The following is a 23,080-nucleotide window of genomic DNA, read 5'->3' on the forward strand; positions in this document are numbered from 1 at the left end:
GGAACGTGCCGCTGGCTTATTGGTCTCAGGGGCGGGGGAGGGGAGCAATTTGGATTTTATCATCCCCTCCCTTGATCCTAGGATTTAAAGAACAAAGCTAGGAGCTGGCAATTCTTAATGGATTGTGCTGTGAAGCAGAATGCTGGCTGGGTTTAGAGGGGCTAGGGTTTAGGAATGTGGAGGGGTGGGGACTAGTGGTTAAAGCAAGGGGGGCTGGGAGCAAGGATCCTGGGTTCTATAGCTGAGAAAAGAATCTAGCAGTCCTGAGGGCTTAAGTGTATATTAAATGGTGCATAGTCCGCTTTGCACGGGGGTGAAGAGTACCCTGTTTTCTGGACAGGATCTCCGTGCTGGAACTGGAAGGAGAGGACTTTGTGTGTGTGTGTGTGTGAATGCGTGCGCATGTGCACACACGTGGGTCTGCCTTGTCATGGAATCCAAACAGAATTTCAGAGCAGGCATTTACAAACCCTCCCAGGCAGGCCCCCTGCCTGCAGAGAGCTCATTTCCAAATGCTATTAAAAGCTGGAGGTAAACACAGTATTTGTATTGGTGACACAGAATGGAGGCTCCCAGGGGCTGCAAAGCAAACACTATGGGGGCTGGATTTTGCGCTTGTGGATGTTGGCGTAAATCCAGGGCAACAGCACTGGCATCAGCAGCATTGCTCCTGATATACACTATGAGAGAGAAGGGAGAATCAGGCCCCAGAGTCTGTCTCCTGATTTACAGTGGAGTGAGAGGCGAATGGAGTCACTCCTGATTTACACCAGGGTGGGTGAGAGCAGCAACAGCTCTACGGGGGTTACTCTTAAATTATATGAGGATGGGAGGAGGATCAGTCCTAACCGTGGCAGCCCGGTGATCACAACCCACCCTTCCCAAATTATTCATTTCCCTTACAAAGCAGGGGGTGGGGGAACGAATCTGTGTGATTTCTTAAGTTGGCAGGTCTGTTTCCTTGTGAAGGTGTTAGAAAGACATTCGCACCTCAGAGCTTGGGCTGTCAAAGGCTTCCCAAGGCCAATCTATCCCTGCCACATGCTGCACAAAGGTGTTACAGCTACACATCTTGACGGTGTAAATTGGTGGTGAGTTCAATGGAACTAATTCTGCTGGGGATCTGCCCCACTGACTCCAGCAGAGCTCTGGCCCATTTACACTGGCTGGGCCGGGGATCTGCCCCACTGACTCCAGCAGAGCTCTGGCCCATTTACACTGGCTGGGCCGGGGATCTGCCCCACTGACTCCAATAGCACAATGACCGATTCCCATCAGCTGGGGATCCAGCCCCTTTATAACCAGTGCTTCTGCCTTCTCCCACGTTAGCCATGGCACTGATGCTTCCCCGTCCTTCCAGACACACAGGTGTGGGATGCTGAGATTATCTGGGTTTTTTAAGTAAATTATTAATGGGTGGATGTTTGCTCATTTGTTTAGCATAAAGCGACATCTTCCCCCTCCTTGATTTTAAATTTTATTTTATTATGGCATAAATTTCAATATTTAATCTCCCCTTCATGAATATTACAAGGCCCTAAATATTTCCTAACCGATTGCTAACATGCCTTTTATTAAATGGGTCCCACCGGAGCCGTCTAAAAGATGCAAACGTTTAAAATTCCTTACGACTGAGATGGAGCTAGGCTGCTCTCCATTTCTCCTTCCGTTGTTCTGTGCGTTACTGTGGCACCAACCGAGGTCGGGGCCCTGTTGTGCCAGGTGCTGCACAGATCTCAGCTGAGCTCAGGGCTCTGTTCTGCCAGATGCTGAACACAGAGAGTCCCTCCCTTAAAGAGCCAATCATCCAGCTAGACGTGACGGGGGGGCGGCGCGGAGAGAAACAAAGGGTAAGTCTACACTTCAGCCACCCCAGACGCCCAGTTCCAACAGTGCGGACACTGTGGGGGAGTTCTCCCGTCACTGTAGTAAATCCACCTCTCTGAGAGGTGGGAGCCATGGACCTAGCACTGTAGGGGGATTGTTCACACCTCTGAGAGATGTAGCTGTGCCGATGTGAGCTCCCCGTGCAGACCAGTCCAAGGCTGAGCAAGGGCAAAGGACTTGCTCAAAGTCACTTGCCATTGGCAGAGCTAGGAACTGAACCCAGGTGTCTTGAGTCCTCGTCTAGCTTGCTAGTCGCTAGGTCACACTGCCACTCACACCCAGGCACATGTGTACGGAATACACACGACACTTGCATGTCAATACACACATACTTGTGCACACACTTGCAGCTCTACTCACATGTACTAATGTTCCCGGTCATGCACACTTGTGCTCATATGCCATGTGCACACACACTCATGCACATCCTTGCTCACATGCCCAGCAGAACACATGTGCACGTGAACACACACACACACACACACTAAAGGGTTCATGACCCCATAAATGCTCACATACACACCTATGCACACACACATCCATGTGAACACATATGTGAGCACACGCACACACACCAAATGTGTGTATATCTGTGCATACATCTTCAGGAGCGTACACACTCACACAAAGGGTGCATGCCCCCCCCCCCCACACTCACATGGGCACATATGCACTCCACACATGCTCACACACGCACATTCCTCCTCCCAGGCACGTGGGCACACACACAGATAACTCAGTCAGAGTGAATTTGATGGGAGTGTTACACACCACCCAGGCTCTCCCCCCACCCCTGCTGGCCAGCGCACACACACCCCTACCTCCTCCTATGCAGATAAGTACACAGGTGTATGGAATGCTCCATCACAACAAATGTCCTGGGAGTGTAACACACACACACACTGACCAGTGCACACATGCCCATATGTACCAAGAACTCAATCACAGGGAATTGATGTGTATGTTACACACCCACACACATCCTCTCCACACACCACCCGCCCACATACGCTCTCCTCCATTCAATTCAAACCCAAGCCAAACAATCAAACCCTCCCATTTCTCTGGCTCCAGAGAGAGAAGAAATCTGCCCTTCACATCCCTTAGGAACAAGAAGCCCTGGCGGCTAGTGACTCAAACGAGCCTGCCTGGGCTGGCCGCCTGGCGGTGTCACTCAGTAGAGTTAAATGCAAAGCCCTGCACTCCATCACCCCCCATCCAGCCATCCATCACGCTGGCAAGCAGAGCACATAACAGCTAATGGAAGGGGGAGCTGGTGCAGGCAGGCTCCAGCCACAGCCCCATCAATTTGGTCACTAAAGCTCCCCCCTCCCTGCCTCCTTCTGTTTGTTTAGTTAAGGAAATGGGTGCTAAGTGCAAGGCTTGGCAGTCTGCAAGCCATGAATCATCCCCCCTGCCACCAGCAAAAACCCACCTGCCCTGCCCTGCCTCAAATCAATGGCCTGCTGGGGAGAAGCAGAGCTACAGATCCCTGGCCAGCCTTGTCTTCCAGCCTCCCCATAAGCAGCCATGCCAAGATTGGCCTAGTGGGCAGCGATGGCCAAGGGAGACTGGCTGGTGGGTCTCTCGCCAGCTGCGCCTGGCTGGATCCGGGGGAGGGCGACACTAGCGTCTCGGGGGGCAGAGAACCTGTCTTTGTACCTGTCCACAGCTCCACTTGCTTCGCTCTGTGCAAACGGCACAGGCTATGGCCCTGGGGTTAAGGCAACGCTCAGACCCCAGCCAGTGGGCAGTGCTGCAGGGCTCCCCACTAAGAGAGCAGTAAAGGTGGGGGGAGGGTGGGGGGGAATCAAACAACTTGCCTAAGGACACACAGCCAGTCAGTGGGAGAGTAAATGGGACCCAGGAATCCTACTCTAACCGCTACACCCCACTGCCCCCCCCGGAGCTGGGGATGGAACCCAGGTGTCCTAACTCCTGGCCCCCTCTGCTCTAACCCAATGGACCTCACTCCTCACCCAGAGTTAGGTTAGAACCCAGGAGTCCTGACTCCCAGACTCGCTGCTCTCACAGTTAGACCCCCTCCCCTCCCAGAGATGGGACCAGACCAAGGATTCCCGAATCTCTCTTCTGACCACAGTGGCTCTTTCCATCACGATCCCGTGCCAACACGCTGAGTGTGCATGAGAGCAGGCAGGGAAGGCGGATTGGCGGCTCTTTCGAATCTGCTGTTCCCAGTTCATTCTGGGGAGCCATCGCTCCCCTCAACGGACATTTGAAAGCACTGAGCGTCCATTACGTACACACGAGGCGCCGTTCATCACTCGCGCTTGCTGCCTTGACCTCAGCTCCGTGACAGCCCCATGCCAGCCATCCGGCCCCAATTCCCGGCAAACCCAGACAGGCTCAGTCATTACAGTTGGGAGCTGCTGGAGGCAGGAACCTGGGCTACGCAGAACAACACTGGGTGGAGCTGAACTTAGCGCCGATGTCTTGCAATGGAGGGACGGGGGTAAGCAGTGGATCGGTCCCTGGGGGCAATGCTATGACCTGTTGGCTCACTGAGGCTGGCTCCGTGCCAGGGAGAGTGACTCCCAGCACAAGCAACGCTGGAAGGAATTCCCATCGCAATTCCCACTTGCAATTTGCTGCTCTAACTACTTATGTCCCATGCCTTTTCTAGAGCTGGGGCTAGAACCCAGGAGTCCTGGCTCCCAATCTCCCCCCATTCTAACCCACTAGGCCCCCTCCTCCTCCCATAGCTAGGGATAGAACCTAAGATACACCTACACAGCAGTTAAATACCTACGGCTGGCCTGGGTCAGCTGACTCGGGCTCGGGGAGGGGGGCTGTGATGTTTGGGCTTGGGCCGGAGCCTGAGCGCTGGGCCCCTGCTTTAACCACTAAACATCACTCCCCTCCTGCAGCAGAGTATCGAATTCAGGGGTCCAGCTTCCCTTGCACTCACCACCAGACTGTCAGACCAGTTTGAAACTTGCAGTCGCCCATGCAACTTCCCTGCCCCTCCACCTGAAGACAGAAAATCCCACCCATCCCTAGGGGCTTCCAGCTCTCCTCTGGCTCATTCTGTAAGATCCCTAGAGTAAAGAAATATAGCACTGCAATGAATGCCCCCCCGCCTCTCCCAACAGCCACTGCTGTGGCAACGGGGCCTTCCCATAACATCCTGTCTCCTCCTATGGAAAGGGCACGAGTCACAGCTGTGCTAGGGCCTCTTGTGGCCTCTCTGGCCAAATCCCACTGACTAGTGCAAAGAGTGTGTGGAGAGGAGAGGCAGGCACGGCTGGCTCAGACTGTGCTCTGGCTAGTCCCTGCTTCCCAAGACCCGCGGGGGTGGGGGGTAGGCAGGACGCTGAACAGAGTGCTGGAGATGGGCTGAGTTTCCATGGGTCTGTCGTTTACAGCAGGACAGGGCGTGCAGCCACCGCGGTCCAATGTCCAGGGCACTGGGCTGGGATCCAGGACTCCTGGGTTTTATTCCTGCTCCACTGCAGGATGCTAGGCAAGGCCTTCCCCCTCACTGTGACCCTGACTCCCTCCCATGCTTTGTCTAGTTCAGTGGTTCCCAAGCCATGGCCCACAGGATGCTTGCGGTCCAACCAGCACACAGCTGCAGCCCATGTGACAGCCTCAGGGCCATACAGGTAGGTTATGGCCCACATGACACGTAAAGAGCTGCATATGCAGCCCACAATGGTAAATAGGCTGAGAACCACTGGTCTAGTTAGATGGTGAGCTCTGCAGGCAAGGACTCTCTCCTTGTGTGTCTGTGCAGTGCCAGCCCAGTAGGGCCCCATCTTAGTCAGGGTCTGCGCAGCAACCAGCACAATAAGGACCTGATCTTGGTTGGGATCCAGTGATGTACCGAGGAGAGGGAGCGGGGGGCCAGGCCCTTGGGCGCCGGCCTGCAGGTGGGGGGATTGTGCTAGGCCAGCCCTTCACAATGGGCAGGGGGCAGCGCCCTCCATCCCCTGTGCATCATGAAGGGCTGGCCCGGTGCCCCCCTCCCCAGGCCGGGGGGTGAGGCCACCCCATCTGAGCCAGCGCTGGGCTGCGGGGCTGGGGCGGGAGAGGCGGGCGCTACGCAGCTGATAAGTGCAGGGAGGGGGGGCAGCGGAGCCAAGCCTGCATTTGCACACCCCCCAAGCATACCACCCCTGCAGGTACAGACCCCCCCTCCCCGGGAACCCCTCCCATCCTGCGCCGGGGGGGCACAAATGCAGGCTTGGCCCCCGGGCGCCGGAGACCCATGGTGTGCCACTGTTGGGATCTGTGCCATGCCTGGCATAATGGGGACCCTGATCCTATGTGCTACAGCAGTAATAATGTTAGACACGTTTTCTTTCTGACTGGGTGGAGTTCATGCCTTGTTAATGCTGGCATAAATGAAAACACAAAGGATGCGATGACAGAGAATTAAGACGAGGTTGAAATACATCTGTCACGCCCACCTTTGCACAGCAGTGGGGCAAACTGGAATGGACCTCAAACTTCGCTGTCCCTGGGATCCCGACATTCCAGCAATGTAATCTATGGCTGCACAGGAGTTCCAGTAATTATATTAATCCCTAGCTCTTCTACGGCCCTGTCTATCCATAGATCTCAAAGCGCACAAATATCATTATCCCCATTTTACAGCTGGAGAAACCGAGGGACAGATCGGCGATGTTACATGGCCCAGGTCACCCAGCAGGCACGTGACAGCTCCAAGAATAGAACCCAAGTGTCCAGAGTCCCATTCCAGTGCTCCATCCAATCAGCTATACTGCCTCCTAACCAAATTAATTACTTGCCTCTCGACTAAACTTTGGTGATCAGTGCTAGGAGGAGCCTTTAAAAAGTAAAACACCCCCATGGCTATTGAGTGAAGCAGCACTGAGGGCAGGTTATGGAGACACTCGTCCTACAACGTGGTAGGGAATGTAGGGGGTTGCACGAAAGAGGCAAGCTACAAGTAATCTCGATTTCTCCTCCCGGGAAGCTAAAGGATTAGTTCCCGAGGTTCATGTGTTGTTTATTAATCGGGCTCCACAAAAGTTGAGCCCTGTGCTGTCCATGCTAATCCAAGCCGAATGATTTGCAAATCCATTGCGAAACCAATAATGGCTTAAGCGGGTTTAATGTTGATTGAGAGATAGGGCTCTCCCGCCACCAGAATGAGAAGGATCATGGGAAGCTCCAGATACAAAAAAAGGGGAAAAGCTGCTGCCTAAATAAATATTTAAAATCCAGGATTATCCCATAAACTCAGCAAACACTCCCCCATCCCTGCAGCTCTGCCTGTCCAGGCTGGCGGGATTGGCAAAGGCTTGCTACACTCAGTGGATGGTTGGCATTTTACTGAGTTACCAACTGCTGTGATTTTTATCGTGATGTTTGACATTTTTCCAAATTCGCCCCTTCTCCCCCAGCTGTCAGAATTACAAGAGAATCTCAGTGATTAATAAATACTCAGTAATGTTATACTGGCTGCCGTCAATCAGGTCTTCGCTCAATAGACAATCACAGACCTGGTTAAAGCCAATACCAAGCACCCAACTTCAGGGCTACCTGGAAGGAACAATTAAGCCCTTTTTATGGAGTAATAGCGGGAAACAACAGAAGCCGCCGCCCAAGGCCAAATGGCAAAATCTGAGTAAGAACTCATATAAGGAGAATTAGATCTAGTCTACACTTAAAAGTTAGGTCGACATAGCTACTGTGAAAAATTCACACCCCCTGAGCACTGTAGTTAAACTAACCTAACCCTCCATTTAGAGGTGGCTAGCCACCACCACGCAGTGAGGTGGAGTACCTACATCAACAGAAAAACCCGTTCCGTCACTTTTGGAAATGTCTGCACTACAGCACTTCAGTGATATAGTTGCAGCTGTGCCGCTGTAGCGGCCAGACAGTAAACATGGCCTCAAACAAGTTTCGCCACGTTTCAATGTTTCCAAAACAAAATATTGTGGGACTTTAGTTCAAATTTTTGGCTTTTGGGGTGACATTTTTTCCCAAAACTCAAAAATTATTTTATTGCAGAAGAGAAAATCAGTTTCCCAGCTTACTCTGCTCCCAGCAAAGAAACTGCCTGCTGCTGTTTGTTTCTACTGCGCTCAGGGAAAGAGGAGTGTGTGCTCATTCTTTTTAAATAAACAGGACTGTACAGAAGAATGTACTCAACTCACATCATCGATTTCTCCTCCGGCAAGTCCCTGGATACTGGCAAACAAGTTGGCCAAAGGGGTAGCAATAACAATGGCAGTAGTGCCCAGGAGCTCCAGACACGGACCAGGATCCCCTGGTGCTAGGTGCTGTACAGACACAGAACCAAAAAGAGCAAAGTTCTAACTCTGCTGGTTCTATAGAAAGCCTTGAGGAGGATGTGACCTCCCAAGAGTTCGGAATCCATGGGTGAAATTAGAATGACATTTATTACTGTTTAGAAACTCATGATTTTTGAAGCCAGTCTTGTGACTTTTGGAGGACTGCCTCATGGGTTTTGATGGGAGAGAGGCAGTGGCATTGTTGAAATTTGGGCCAGGGTCTCAGAACATGTAAAATGTGCAGAGTTCATTTACACTTCCAGGGATGGGATGTATCCAGGAACCAGAAATAAAATAAAAGTGCCCTATTCCCCAGCTCGCTGACCACGCCACTAGACTAGTCTGCTTTGTCCCCTGAGCTCAACGGTTGCTTTGTAAGGACAGTGGCGCTGGTTTTATAGTGTGATTGCAGATGGGAGGAGACTTTTAGCGGGCCCTAAGATGGAGAGGGGGGTGAATAAAAAAACCATCCAGTAGCAGCCTTGAATTAATCTGTCACTAAGCGCGCAGGCAGCGGCCCCGGCGCGTCCGTGATTTAGATGAATAATTGAAATGCTCCGATACATTTATTATCCCTTTAGTGCAAAAGTGGCAGAGAGAGACGAGTGGTAATTGAAAAATAGAACACAAATCTCTTGGTGAAAGCGCTGTTTCTTATCACAGAGTAAACATGTCAGGCCTAATAAACAAGAGAGACGCTGGGGGGGTGGGAGGGAGAGGTATTTGTTGATTTAATTCCTGATTTAAAGCCCCTGACTCTATTTCTTCCCCACACAAAAGACAAAAAGGGCTTTTCTTCTACCTCCCCCAGCCCTTTTATTGACCTAGGACAAAAGCATTTTACAGCTGGATTGCCAACCGCGGAGAGCGCTGCACTCCTGAACTCTGTACTGGCTGCTAGCAATGGCCAACAGGGCCTGAGGCAAGGCTGGCAGCGGGTAGCCCCTTCGGTACCGACCAGCTGGGCTGTGGTCCGGGAGCTCAAGCAGGGTAGTTTGCTGCTCAGGTGGAAGCTTAGTGGGGGGGGGGGAGGGAGCTCTGGGCTGCAGGGAGCAAGATGGGGGGCTCAGTAGGGGTACTCTCCCCTGTGTCTCCAGTGCCCCAGCTCAGAAACCTCTCTGCCTTACCACAATATAAATGTGAAATAATCACAACGCTGCCTTTTCATTTCTCCACAAAGTCTGCGGATCTGCTCACCACAAGGAGCCAGCCTTTAGCAGGGGTTGCAGACAGGACTGGGCCTTATTTATACAGGGGTAAGCAGAGATTTCATAGCGTTCAAGGCTAGAGGAGGCCATTAGGTCATCTAGTCTGACCCCCTGCACGGCACAGGCTGGAGATTGTCACCCAGTTCCCCCTGCACTTAGCCCAGAGACTTAAGTTAGACCAAAGCATTTCAGCCCTCAGGAGACTAACCTGTTGTGAGCCCCAGGCTCAGATCAATAGAATCCAAGGGGCCACCAATGTCTGAGGCCCCTGCAATGGCAGGGAATTGCTGAGATGAGCCGTACCCAGGTGATCCCAGCAGGCGACCTGCGCCCCATGATGCAGAGGAAGGTGAAGACCTCTAAAGTCCCTGCCAATCTGACCTGGGGGAAATTCCTGAACCCAAATCTGGCAATCAAGTGGACCCTGACTTACTGGGCAAGACCCGCCAGCCAGGCAGCTAGAGAGAGAGAATTCTCTGGACCATATCAGAGCGTGGCCCACCCCACCCACTGTCCCTTCTCCAGCTGTGGCAGATTCCTGATGCTCCCGAGGCAGGTGAAAAAACCAAAGCAAAATAACCCAGAAGAGAGCTGGCCAGCTGTGCTTCAGGGGAAAAATTCCCTCCCTGACACTTGTGGGCAACCAGCTAAAGGCCTGAAGCATGGGATGAAATTAGAGTCATTGTCTAAATGCAGAGCTGCAGTAAGGCTTTTAGAAGACAAATAAACTCTCATGCTTCAGGGCTTCTCTAATAGAGGATCAGAAAGATCCTTCCATCCCATGGGCAGTTTCTCTTATCAGGGCCATGGGACAGCCTGTGCTGAATGGATCTTTGGAACAATTGATCTTTTCTCCCTAAAAACCAAAATGGCAGTGACTCAGCTCTAAGCAGGGAGATGGGAAACTAAGTAATTTTAACTCTGTCCCTCCCACCGCTGATTCTCTGGGATCATCTGTGGGGGAAGGATGCCATGTATGTCCAATGTTCCTCTGAAGCTGAGAGTCTATATTTGGAGTGGAGGAATGGAAGGATTTTCCTTGCAGAGTCTCTCTCCCAAAGCCCATAGGGGAAGCAATGGAGCAGGAATTCTCAATTAGCCACATGTGAAGTTGAAGTTGAAAGGGGGAAAGATGCCCTCTAAGGAGCTCTGGGCAATGGGGCAGCTTGGCTTAGTGGACAGGACAATGGCCTGAGACTCAGCTTCAACTCCTGGCACTGCTGGGTGACTTTAGACAAGTCAATTCCCCTCCCTGTGCCTCAGTTTCCCCATCTGTAAAGAGGGGATAATGCTGCTTTGTGAATGAAGTGCTTTGAGATTTATGGTTGGAAAGCGCTATCAGTGGTCAGAGCTGCAGGACAGGTCTGGTCCCCACCCGAGAGCTCAGGAATCACAATGCATGATCGCTGGGCCGTTCAGCATGGGAGCACTGGGGGATCCAAGTAAGGGATATACTCCTGGAGGAGATGAGGAGAATCCAGTGTTTAGAGGGAATGCTGCTGGATCCTCTCTTTGAAAAGGCCTTCCCAACATAGGGATGACACGTACACCACCGTCATCAACCTCCTTGGTACCAATAAACCCCAAACATGGACACCCCTTCTGCTCTCAACCTCACACTGACTCCCCAAACTCCAACACTGAGGTCTTCAGATCCCACCTGGCTGCCTTTCTGGAAGATGCTGAGTCTGTAGCCAAACCCCAGACTGGGTTCAGTGGAGGGGGACGGGGTGACATTCCGGATGATCTAACAGGCCCTTCCGGCCTTATAGTCTATGAATCTGAGTTTTGACCTAGAAAAGGAGAAGGAGCCATGAAAGCTACTAGGGACTCTGCTAATTGCTATCCATCTTACACAGAAGGCACCTAGATACCATAGAGATGGGGGGCAGGATGGATAGGTAGATAGATAATTCCCAGTCCCAGTGACAGGAGGAAAATAAAATGCACTTTAAAATCAGGCCTGAGAAAAGCTCCTCCCTGCACGTGCACACACACACACACTCTGAAACAGAGACATGGGCCTTGTAGGGAGGATTAGAAAGCAACTTGGCAGACACGTGGGCTCAGCAACTCAGCAGGCTGTGGGTGGTCTGTGTAGCAGCAAACTGGTTGGGGGGCAGGGGCAGGAGTGCAAGAGATGTTATGCTGTGTACGTCTGTGCTTAATGTGCGTGGCTGTGTGTATGCGGAGAGGGTGTGTGTGCATACAAGGTGTGATGTGTGTGGATGGAATATATAATTCCTATAATGGTGTATATAATTCCTCCCTGCCCCTCCAGCCCTCCTGCTCGCTGTGGACAGCATCACCATGCTGCCTGGCGCTCAGGTCCAGAACCCAGGCGTACCTCCTGCAGCTGCATCCATCTGTCCCCTCCCCTGAGGGGGACAACTATCAATGAGCCCCCACTGGGAGATGTGTGTGTGGATGGAAGCTGAGTATATGTGGCCTGTCTCTGTGTGTGTATATTGTGTGTCCAGATGTGTGTGTGCATGTGTGCTCCATGTGTGTGAGTCTGCATGTATGTGTGTGGGTCTGAATGTGTATGTGACCGCTGTGTATGTCTATCACGCTGTATTTGTATGGGTGTCAATGTGTGTCTAGATGTTTGTCTGTGCAGTTGTATCTGTGTGTGTTTAGAGGTGTGTGTCTGTGACTCTGTTTCAGTGGGTAAGTCTAGATCTGTGTGCGCAGATGTCCGTGGTGTGTGTTTGTCTGTTTGTATCATGAAGATCAAGCAATGCAAACATTTGAGCCAAATGGAACTATATAGAGCCTGGGACAAAGAGTTAAAAATGACTTTCTTTCTTTCTTGCTTTCTTTCTTTCAAGTGACAGGGCTGCCTGCTGCCTGTGGCGGGGGAAGGCGAGGGCTGTGTGTGAGTGTGGAATCAGGGACACAATGTGGTCCTATTGTTTGGTTTTCAACAGAAGCGCTGGTCCGCACAAGATTCAGCCATTTGCTGGCTCCTGCCCCACGGCCTCTGCTTGCTCCTTTGTCATGTCACCTCCTTTCAGCTCCACAGTTTCTCCCCTAATGCCCAGCCGGGGGCTGTGCCGATGGAGGCTGGACTGAGACGGGACCCAGCTTTGCTTAATCCTGCTCTGGATGGGCCTGATAGATCCATGGCACATGTTGACGTCTATTCTGTGCTAGGACTTTGTAAGCTGCTGGGGCTGGACCAAATCCCCTATTGAATTGTCATGCTGGATCAGCCCAGGGACCATCTAGCCCGGGATCCCATCTGCAACAGCAGCCAGCACTAGCTGCAGGAAACCCTGCAGTTATGGGGTAAAATGCCCCCAGGGACCTTTCCAGTGAAAGAAAAGGGCCAGATCCTCACTGGTGTAGATCAGTGTTGTTCCATTGACTCTGGCGGAACAATGCCAATTCCCAGTAGCTGCGGATTCAGTGCCTGTGGCCCCAGTGGAGCAATGCTGATTTACACTAGCTGGGAATCTGGTCCCAGTGATTCCAATGGAGGGATGACAGATTTACACCTGCCAGGGACCTTGCCCAATGATTCCAGTGGAGCGATGCTGATCTATGAACTAATATTGGAGCGTTTTCCCTACAGGGTTTTGCCCCAAATTCCAAGGGCAGTGTGCTCCACCCCGAAATGTCCTTGTCAGAAGAACAATTAAGTGCCTTTGCTTGGATTTGATTTTCCACCCTTAAAAGTTGTTTTGCAATCAAATTAAAGAGAGAGGAGGGGGGGCGGGGCATGGCCCTTCCTCTAATGCACTCACACGCCACTAAGTGCCATAAATCTGAGCATGGTGTTAAAACGCAGCACCTCAGAACTCGGCTATTTTACAAAAAATCCCCATAAATCTCCCATGAGAGTGGACTAATGAACAGAACAACAGAATGACATGGGGAGAGGGCTCCTGTGTTCTCAGTGCCGCATGGAAAGGAAGGGGCCAAATCTGGCTGTGCCCATGTTAGCAGTACTGTGATGGTGTTTCAAAGTTCTAAGGGAGATCAAGGCCCTCGTAGTGCCTGGTGCTGCACAGATCTGACTGAGATCAGGGCTCCCCACCCGCTGTGCCGGGCACTGCACAGATCTGACTGAGATCAGGGCCATGCTGCAAAGCCCTGGCTGGGATGATTTAGTTGGGGTTGGCTCTGCTTTGAGCAGGGGGTTGCACTGGATGATCTCCTGAGGCCCCTTCCAACCCTAATCTTCTATGATTCTATGCACAGACACACAGCAAGAGACAGTTCCTGCTCTAAAGAACTAATAATTTAAATAGACAAATAGCCTTTTATCCCCTTTTTGCAGATGGGGAAACTGAGGCACAACAAAAACAGGCCCAGATTTTCAAGGGCATCACATCCCCAGTTGGACCTGGATTTCCCATGGAGCGTTCTCCTGTTTAGGCATCCATATCAATACAACTAGATTCTTCCAAAGACTTCCCAACATTTGGCTGGGTAGGCACTAACTCTCGGTGATTAAAATAAGACTTAGCACCTCGGTGCTTTTGAAAATTGCACTAGGTGCCTATCTGCTTCTTAAAACCATTAAATACCTTTGTAAATCCAGCCCCTGCATGCCTGAGGGTGCCATTTTCAAAAGCATATAAATGACTTGGGGGCTTAAATCCTATTTTCAAAAGTGACTTAGAACCATAAGTCCAGTTAATTTCCAATGGCTCTGAAGTGCATGAATTCAGCTCTGAAGAAGAACAGGGCAGAAAACAGTTTTCCCACTCACTGAAGATTTTGAGAGTTCAAAAATTTACCTTGCCCCAAATTGGGATGAAAATCAAAATCATGACAAATTTTCCTGGACTGTGAATGGTTTCAGCACATGGGCGGTTTTTGCCAAAAACGTTTTGTCAAAAATTCCCCAACAGCTCTACTCCCATGTGCCCGTGTCACTTTATGAAAAAAAAGACATCGGCTCCTAAATCACTTAGATGCTTTCAAACTTTTTACCCAAAGAACCTAAATCCCTCTGGATCTTTTTTAATATCCTGGCCTGTGTTTAACACACAGATTGATTGCATTTCCAGGTGTTACTTGCTCACACACACACACACACACACACATATACAGATGTGTCCCGACAGGGGAATTTATAAGAGTTATATTTAGCTCTGGGTGGTGGCAGGAGTCCTTCCGAGTTGTCAGAGAGCCCATCTTGCTTGCATAAATCTCGCCATGTGTCTAAGCAAGCCCTGTCACTTCTCATTTATTGGGAGATATACGTGCATCCTTTCGGAGAGATATAGAAATTGATTTTTTTTCTTTTGCTATTTTGCTGATTAGGGTTTAAAAAAATTCCCTCGAATTGAATACTTCTGCCTATTGCTTATTCAGTGCAAGGGAGCGACAAGCTGTGAAGCTGGATAGTCTGAGGGGTGGGAGGGATGGGACCGGGGCTCAAGCCACCTGGGTTCTATTCCTAGCTCTACCATACACTCCTTGGACAAGTCACTTAGGGTCAAATTTTCAAAAGTCTCTAAGTCCCATTTTCAAAAGTGGCTTAGGCATTTCGACCCAGCTCCTCGAAAGTATTTAGGTGCCTAACTCTCATTGATTGCAATGGGAGTTAGGTACCTTAATACTCGCTGGAAATCAACACAAGTCACATTTGAAAATGAGATAGAGGCTCCTAAATCATGTAAGTACTTTTGAAAATTTTACCCTTAATCTACATTTAATGTCAGTGCTGAACTCTTTTAAGCATCACAACAATCTCATGTGCTCTGATTTAAATCTGGAGGCACCAAGATTAACACCTGTGTAAATGGGATTGGAATCCACCCCCAGTGAGCCTATGTTTCTATAAAACCTTATTTCCAAATGAATATGGAAAGTCTTTACAGTCTTTAAAGGGACTGATTCTCATTTAGGTTCTCATCAGAGTGACCACACCACTGAAATGCAGTCACTTCTGCGGTGAGGCACGGAGGCTGTTTATATAGGGATCTCTCACCTTGTGTTGAGATGCAGCCACCTCTGGAGTGAGGCGCAGCAATCATATAAAAGCCACACAGCAACACTGCCCATCATTTTAGGATCAGAATTAAAAAGAGAAGAGCCAGGTACCACTGAAATGCAGGGATACAGCTAGGAATTTAAATTAACCCTTGTTTCATACCCAGAGGTACAGTGCTAAGGTACTGTGATGGACAGACAGACAGCTAGATAGGAATGTGTATAGTGATAGAAAGATAAAGGTGCATGGAGCTAAACAGACAGATAGATGCACTACCCCCAGTGATTTGGGTTCACATTACATGTCCTGGGAACACTCCCCAGTGCACACGGTGTTGTTCATTTTCTGGACGCAGGTACAGCCCCATTCAGGTTGCCGAGCTCCCTCTTCCACTCTGCAAACCTTGTCAATCTGGAGGGCCCAACCCCCTCCCCACTCCCCCCCCGCCCCCCGCGCGCATCCTGCTGCCATGGTAGGAGGCTGAGTGCTATATCCGCTACTGGGCGATATTTGCAAGGGGAGAGGTCACGTGTTAATGGGGTGGCGGATAAATCCCGCCCGGCACGGTTTATCATCGAGTGACAACTCCAGAACTTTTAAAAGTAGAAATAAAACAGAATCTCTCAGGTCAGGGATAAATAAGGGAGCCATTACGGCTGGGAATGACGAGGCCCGGGAGCGGGCAGGGCTCAGGGGAGTTGTATGTTTTCCTGGATCATTAATTTCCCCTTAATTCCATTCCATGGTTCAGGCTGTGGGCGCCACCACCTTGTGAAACTGCTGCTTGTAGGGACACGGCTTGGCTGGGCGACCCAGGGACGTGCAGGTGAGTGGTTAGAACTCAGTAGGGGGCGCTCTCAACTTGGAATCAGTACTAGTCTTGATGGCCCAGCGGTGTGAGGGCTCAGTAAGGCCGAGCATGGCGCTAGGAGTGAGCGGGTGGCAGCTCAGAGGGGAGCGCTGACTCAATGCCCCAGAACTAGAAGGTGCTGTGCCGCGGAGTAGGGGATGCTGAGGGGGCAAAGACCCTCACCGTTAGTCCTGCCCTGCTGCCCCCACATTAGGGGCTGCTGTGCTGCAGGAAATGGGGCAGGAGGTCATTGAGAGCACTCGCAGAGTTACTGTTAGCGTTGTAGACAAATTCAATCCTCCCCCCTCGAATTCCCACCACTATGTTCAGTTGGATACAAAACGATTCTCTTTCTGTGCTCAGCTGTTGTGCAGTGTTGCTCTATCCTGTTAAACAGCCCCTCTGTTTCCCCCCAGAGGCAGCTGCATCTCAGCATTGGGTGAAGCATCCCTGTGAAAATCGAGTGAAGTGACAGGGCATGTAACACACGGTGTGCGTAGGAGAGACAGACAGGCTCTGTGCAGGTGTGTTTGAGAGAGAGAGAAATAGACAGGCCGGGTGTTTGTGTGTGCATGTGTGCGTAACCGACCCTAGCCCCTCTGTGCGAACTCTGCATGAATGGCCGAGCCGTCCCTATTAAAGCACAACCCCGGCCACATGTCCTGGCAGAGACGGATCCTCCAGGCACCATGTCAAAGTCAAGTCTGAGTGCGGCCTACGGAAACCCGGGGAAGGCTAGGTGGCCTTGGTGGAGCCCTGGGTCTGGGCAGGTTGCACGGTGTGTGGGGGGTGTGTGTGAAGGGATGATCTTCTAAGAGTGTCTTCTTTCTTTATGCCACTTTCATGTGCCCCTAGCAATGTCGGGCTGAAGGGACCTTGAGAGGCCATCTACTCCAGCTCCTGCACTGAGGCAGGGCCAATAAACCTCGACTGTCCCTGACAGGTGTTTGTCCAGCCTGTCCTTAAACCCTCCAACGACAGGGTGTACACAGCCTCCCCTGGAAGCCTGTTCCAGATCTTAACTAGCCTTCGAGTCAGAAATTTTTTCCTAATATCTGACCTGAATCTCCCTTACTGAGATTAACCCCATTATTTCTTGTCCTACCTCCAATGGATACGAGTGGTGAAGTTCAGAAGGGGAATCCATCCATCCATCCCCATACACACCCCAGCTCAGGCTCTGGGCTTGGCTTTAACTATGCCAGTCTAGGTAAAGAGGCATATGGGATCCCCCTAGTGTGGACCCGGTTATACCAGGATAAATGTGCTTTACACCAACCTAGCTGTTCCCATAAGGGAAGGGGACCAAGCTGTAGTAGTATAATAATAATCCCTAGCTCTTCTATGGCACTTCCATCAGCAGATCTCCAAGTGCTTTAGCCAGGAGGTCAGGGTCTCCAAGACTCTAGCCACTAGGAAACACTACTCTGTTTAAGGCACTTTTATACCTGCAAAACTGCATCCAATCTATGAGTCATGCTGCTATAACTAGATCGGGATAAAGACAAAGACTGTGTGCAGAGCAGCCCACAGCAAGACCGTCCCTGTCCCGAAGAGCTCATTATGTAAACAAACAAAAGGCAAAAAGGGGAAACTGAGGCACGGAGCAGAGAAGGGATTTGCCCACAGTCAGGAATGGAACCGAGGAATGTGGAGTCTCAGCGAAGCCCCACAGGCTGTCACTGTCAACCTCTCTTGCTGCATACTTTGACATGCACGAGGGAGAAAGTCAGTAATTCAAATAAATTCAATATTGATTGTTTTGTTCCTCCCAACAAAAAAACTCCAGCAAAAAGGTTTAAATTTCACACTCACCGCCGCCGCCTCCAAGCAAGGAGCTGTTAGCTGCAAAGAGACAGAGAGAGCCCAAGTTATTAAAAGGACACTGGCTAGAGAGACGTTATCACACACAGCCCTAGGCATGGCATGGAGATTTCTAAGCACATGGCTGTGACAGGCCCCTTGTAAGGGGGGGAGGGGGAGGGAAGGAATGTCTTGAAGCCAATGAAAGAGAGAGAGGGGATAGGAGTCTGGACTCCTGGGTTCTCTCCCCAGCTCTGGGAGAGGAGGGGGGTCTAGTGGGTTAGAGAAGATGGAGAGCTGGGAGTCAGGACTCCTGGGTTCTCTCCCTGGCTCTTGGAAAGGAGTGGGGTCTAGTGGATTAGCGAGTGGAGTGGCCTGGGAATTCAGACTCTTGGGTTCTATTCCTGGCTGTATGGGGCTGAGAGCCAGGACGCCTGGGTTCTCTGCCTGGCTTGCGGTGTGGTGCGGGGTCAGGACCGCAGAGTGCTTCAGATTTCCAAGATGGTTTACAAACAAGAACCAATTAATTACGGGCACTTAGTGCTTGGCAGATTGGCTGATCCCTGCGCTGGGGCCACTTTGCATTACAGGAGCTCTCTGTTTACGGGTTTCTATAAGGATAGGGAGGACTGTGGGCCGGCAGTGAGGAAGGATGCCCCTTCGCAGCTCCAGGGCACTCAGGATAATTGTCCCCCCAGGGAACCCTTTCTTCTTCCAAGGCACAGGGCAGGGGACATGCATATGGATCAGGCTGTGATAACAGCCATATGATACTCTTTCCATGTCCCCATGTCCCTTCCATTGGGGGGTCTCACAGCATGGCACAGATCCCAATCAAAGGAGGCAGGTCAGTGGTTCCCCCACTGACGGAAGGGGAAAGTGAGGCACAGAGCAGCGGAGATGACTTTTCTAAGTTAGGGGAAGGGCTGGGGATAGAACCCAGGAGTCCGGACTCCCAGCCCCTCCAGCTCTAACCTACTAGATCCTGTTCCTCTCCCGGAGCTGAGGATAGAATCCAGGAGTCCTGAAACTTAGTGCCCCCCTGCTCTAACCACTAGACCCCACTACCCTCCCCCACCTGTTACAGACATTCTCTGGGTACCCTGGCTACAGCCATGGCACGATGGGGCTCTGGGCTTGACTGCAGGAGCCAGACAGGCTTTCAATATGAGAGGGGGGGTTTCCAAGGTGACAGGAGTCTGATGTGATGCTCCTGTTGCCAAGGTAACTCCCCAGTAACAGGTGCTAAACCATCAGCAAAATTGCCAGGGCATGAATGAGGAGCGGAAATGTATCTGTCTCCAACCCCAGCCAGAGAGGGGCTAGTTTTAATGGATAAAGCTCATCCCTGCTAATGAGGCCTGGGCTCCGATGAGCTTTACAAACATAGCTCAACCATAACAAATCCAGCACTGGGATGCAGCCACCTCTGGGGTGGAGTCAGGGGGCTGTTTACATAGGGATCCCTCGCCTGTACTGAGATGCAGTCACCTCTGGGTCAACGCCCCACATTCCACTCAAACTCATCCATTAGGGTTTCGTCTCAGTTTTCTGACCCCCATCACTAATGTAAGGTTCTTGTTCTCCATTCATCTATCCAGGGTGTAACTGCACTTCTTTCCCCAGAGTTCCTCCTGATTTGCTCCAGTCTGAGCACAATCAAACCAGATGGAGTGACACCTGATTCTCACCGGTGTGAGCAGAACTGAGTGCAGAGAGGTTTCTTCTGATTCCCACTGGTGTGAGCAGAACGGAGTGCAGAGAGGTTACTCCTGATTCCCACTGGTGTGAACAGAACGGAGTGCAATCCAGTTCCTCCTAATTTCCACCATCCTGGGTGGTATCAGCTGCTGGCTGACACTGACTCAGACTGCTGACGGAGAACGGGCCGGCTGTCCAAGGTGCCAGCACCTTGACCCCTCTGTCAGACGTCCAGGGAGCCCGGCTCCCAGCTGAGTCTGCCCCTAATGTCAGAAATGGCCAATCTGCCCGCCAACAATTAATCTATTTGTAATTGTGCTGTCCCGGAAAAACCTTTAAATAATTTTAAAAAATGGACAGGTTGATGGGAACAGGTGTCTGAAGTGTTCCTTTATGCAGATGTGTCCTGCAGACAGGGAGGGTCCTAAATGGCCAGACTGCTCTGGGGTGCTCTCATTCAGCAATGTGTGTGGAGGGCAAGACACTTTTTAAAACTTTCAAACCCAAACTCTCCTCCATACGGTGGACTCACTTTCAAGCCTATACCCCATTAACACCTGTGTTCTGGATGCTGTTACGGGGGTTGGCTTTTATTGTACCCCCCTTTGTCGACCAGGGGAGAGGGGGCACTTCAGAATCTAGTCAACAAACGGTTGCGCAGCTTCCCAGAGCCATTGTTCAAGTGTCTCCCTTCCTGTTCCCTGCTCCATGTGTTGAGTTACATAAAGGGATCGTGTCAGGTTAAATAAAACGATCGTTTCTTGTAAATAAAAAAACCCCCCAATGAATCTATCAGCTCCCACATCACCCCAGCTCTGATGCTAGTAATGAACTGAGGCGGTCACTCTTTCCCCAGGGAGCCGGCGGGAGGCAAACGGCAGCGCCCATCCCCGCCACGCTTGGATGCCTGGGGACCACCCTGTATAGAGCTCTGGAGTTCTGGTTCCCTCTCTGCACCCAATCCAAGGGAAGGCAGGGGAGGGCTGCTACAGGGCAAGGTCCCCCATCTGCATCAGGCTTTCTATGGTGGGAACGATCGAATCCTCTGATTATATTTATGGCATGGAGGTCAGCCAGATAGAGGCTAATTTTACCTGCCCCCCTTTCCTCCCCAGCAACAAGCAGCTGTTTGGAGAAGGAGGAGCATTTTGGAAATGTTTTGGGGTAGATGAAGTGTTCTGAGTGACTCAGCAGGGGGCGCTCTCCCCCTCTATGCTGACCCCAGTTCCCCAACGCGGCACTCAAGGGCGCCGCGCTGCAGGGTGGGGGGCTCAGTAGGAAGGGCTTTCCTCTGGCAGGCAGTGCTGGCTCCAGTGCCCCAGCGCAGCGGTGGGCAGGGCCGTGCTGCAAGGTGTGAAGTGGAGGCTCTTTTGTCTAAGTCAGCGGGATTGTCCCCTAGCACGTATCTGTGTTACTCCTGGCACAATGGGGATCCTGATCCTGACCAGGGCCTGTGCAGCACCTGGCACAACTATACTAGATTCTTCACTTCCTGTCTTAAATTGTTATATAATCCTGTTAAATGACTTTCCACCCCAGAGGTGGCTGCATCCCAACACCAGGCAAGGGATCTGTGTAGAAACAGCCCCCACACACCATCCAGAGGTGGTCACATCTCAGCACCGGGTGAGCGATCCCTGTATAAACAGTCTCTGTGCTCCTCCCCAGAAGCAAATAATATGGTGAAATACGGCCGCAGGAATTGAGATAAAAGGACAGAGGAAAAATCCGGTATTTCAGGGGTGACCCCCAAGTCACCTCAGTGAGAGTTTGAGTGTGTTCTCAGACCTAGGAACCTGCTGTTCCGAGATCAAACCTGCTCCTTTGTGTGAATTCCTTTTTGAAATGAACTACTGTTGTGGGCTGTGCTTCAGGGGGCAACAAAAGAACAGCCGAGGTTGCAGGAAAAGTCATCTTTGAACCCTTCCTCCTTGCCAAATCCACCTGTGAGCTGACCAGCACTGTCCCATGGTTTCAGTGCTGCACGGGCCAGCTGGACCAGGCTGACAGGCACAAGCTGCCCTTAGCAAACCACTGGGACTTAGCAGTCCCCTGGGACTGGACAGCAGCCAGAAATGGAGCTGGGGGGGCTAAGGAATGGATGTATTTCGGGACAGGATGGGACGGGGGTGTGGGGAATGAGTGTAAGTGTGTGTGTACAGGAGGGCGTGTGTGTAAAGGTGGACATGTGTGGAGTGGGAATATGTGTGTGTAAGATAATCTAGGGATAGATAGATAGATAGATAGATAGCTTATGCTGGGGGGGAGGTGGATGGATCCTGGGGAATATAATGGAGGGAAGGAGATGATTATTGGGCTCCAGCATACAGTGGGGGAATGGACAAGTCCTGATGTTCCCTGCTCCGTCCCATGACACTGACGGCTTTTTGCAGGTTGGCGCAGTATTTGTGCTATGCTCTGTACTTCCTTGGCTCTGAGACTCGGGCCTGGAGGGACCTGCTATCACTGCACTTTGCCACCTGCTTTAGAGGCTGCATCGAATTGGCTGACCACCCAAATGGAGGGGGGCCTGCCACTGACCAGGCTCTGCATTGATCCAAGGTGTAGCATTCTTCACAGTATTCGCCTGAACAGTATAAACAGCTCCCCCGCCCTGCCCAGAGGTAGCTGCATCACAGCACCGGGTGAGAGATCCCTGCATAAACAGCCTCATGCCCCACTCCAGAGGCAGCTGCATCTCAGCACCGGGCAAGGAGTCGCTGTAAACACAATGCAGAGCATAGAGAAAGATGCTCCCTCCCTTTCTGTTCACTGATGGTCTCATGCTAGGAGAGTAATTAATTCTGATGCCACAAAGCACGGCGAGCTGCTGTTGAATTTGCCATGTTAATGTGAGGAGCTAATGAAGACAGAAGGCCCGTGGCGATCCCAAAGCACAGACAGCAAGGGGTGCAGAATGGCATGGGCAGGGCTGACACACTGGCCTTCTCACCAGCACCCTGATCCTTTCCCCAGCCTATGTTCCACTATGGGGGGTCTCTCTGTGCTAGTGCTGGGCAAAGCCCCAGGGCTCTTAAGGGACTTCAGCATCCTGCTGCCAGCCCTCCTCCCCTCACTCCTCTCCCTCTTTGTTAATTAACACAGCCGCAGCTGAGCTGGCTGAAGTTCGGAGACAGAGCTGAGCCAAATGATCTGACAGGGTTTCAGGGGCAGGGCGAAACAGCGGTGCAGGGGGTACCACCATGCGGGCTGGGATGGGCATCCCACACTGTCTGGACCCGTCCTCCCTCCAGGAGGGTCCTGCCTTCAGATCTGCTACAAGGCAGGGGGGATGGGAAACCGAGATGAGGACCAGCCCCACGTTGCACGGACCTGACGGAGGTCATCGTGGTGGAAGCTGCACAGACGCACGGCGAGAGGGTCCTGGCCC

General features: G+C 51.5%; 1 protein-coding gene across 4 annotated transcripts in view; it reads right to left on the minus strand.

Annotated features, from left to right (window-relative positions):
• Window positions 1–23,080, minus strand: part of MACROD1 (mono-ADP ribosylhydrolase 1) — a 176,915-nt gene that overhangs the window by 26,685 nt on the left and 127,150 nt on the right. For 3 of the 4 annotated variants that reach the window (XM_067544022.1, XM_067544019.1, XM_067544020.1), the window contains one exon: window positions 18,001–18,030. The exons of the other annotated variant lie outside the window; for it this stretch is intronic. In XM_067544022.1, coding sequence (XP_067400123.1) covers window positions 18,001–18,030 — 30 coding nt within the window. The remainder of the gene's footprint in view (window positions 1–18,000; window positions 18,031–23,080) is intronic. 4 annotated transcript variants of the gene reach the window in all.

The sequence above is a fragment of the Emydura macquarii genome, unplaced genomic scaffold, assembly GCF_026122565.2.
Source record: "Emydura macquarii macquarii isolate MOO-44397 ecotype Brisbane River unplaced genomic scaffold, CSIRO-AGI_Emac_v2 contig_968, whole genome shotgun sequence".
Taxonomy (NCBI): domain Eukaryota; kingdom Metazoa; phylum Chordata; order Testudines; family Chelidae; genus Emydura; species Emydura macquarii.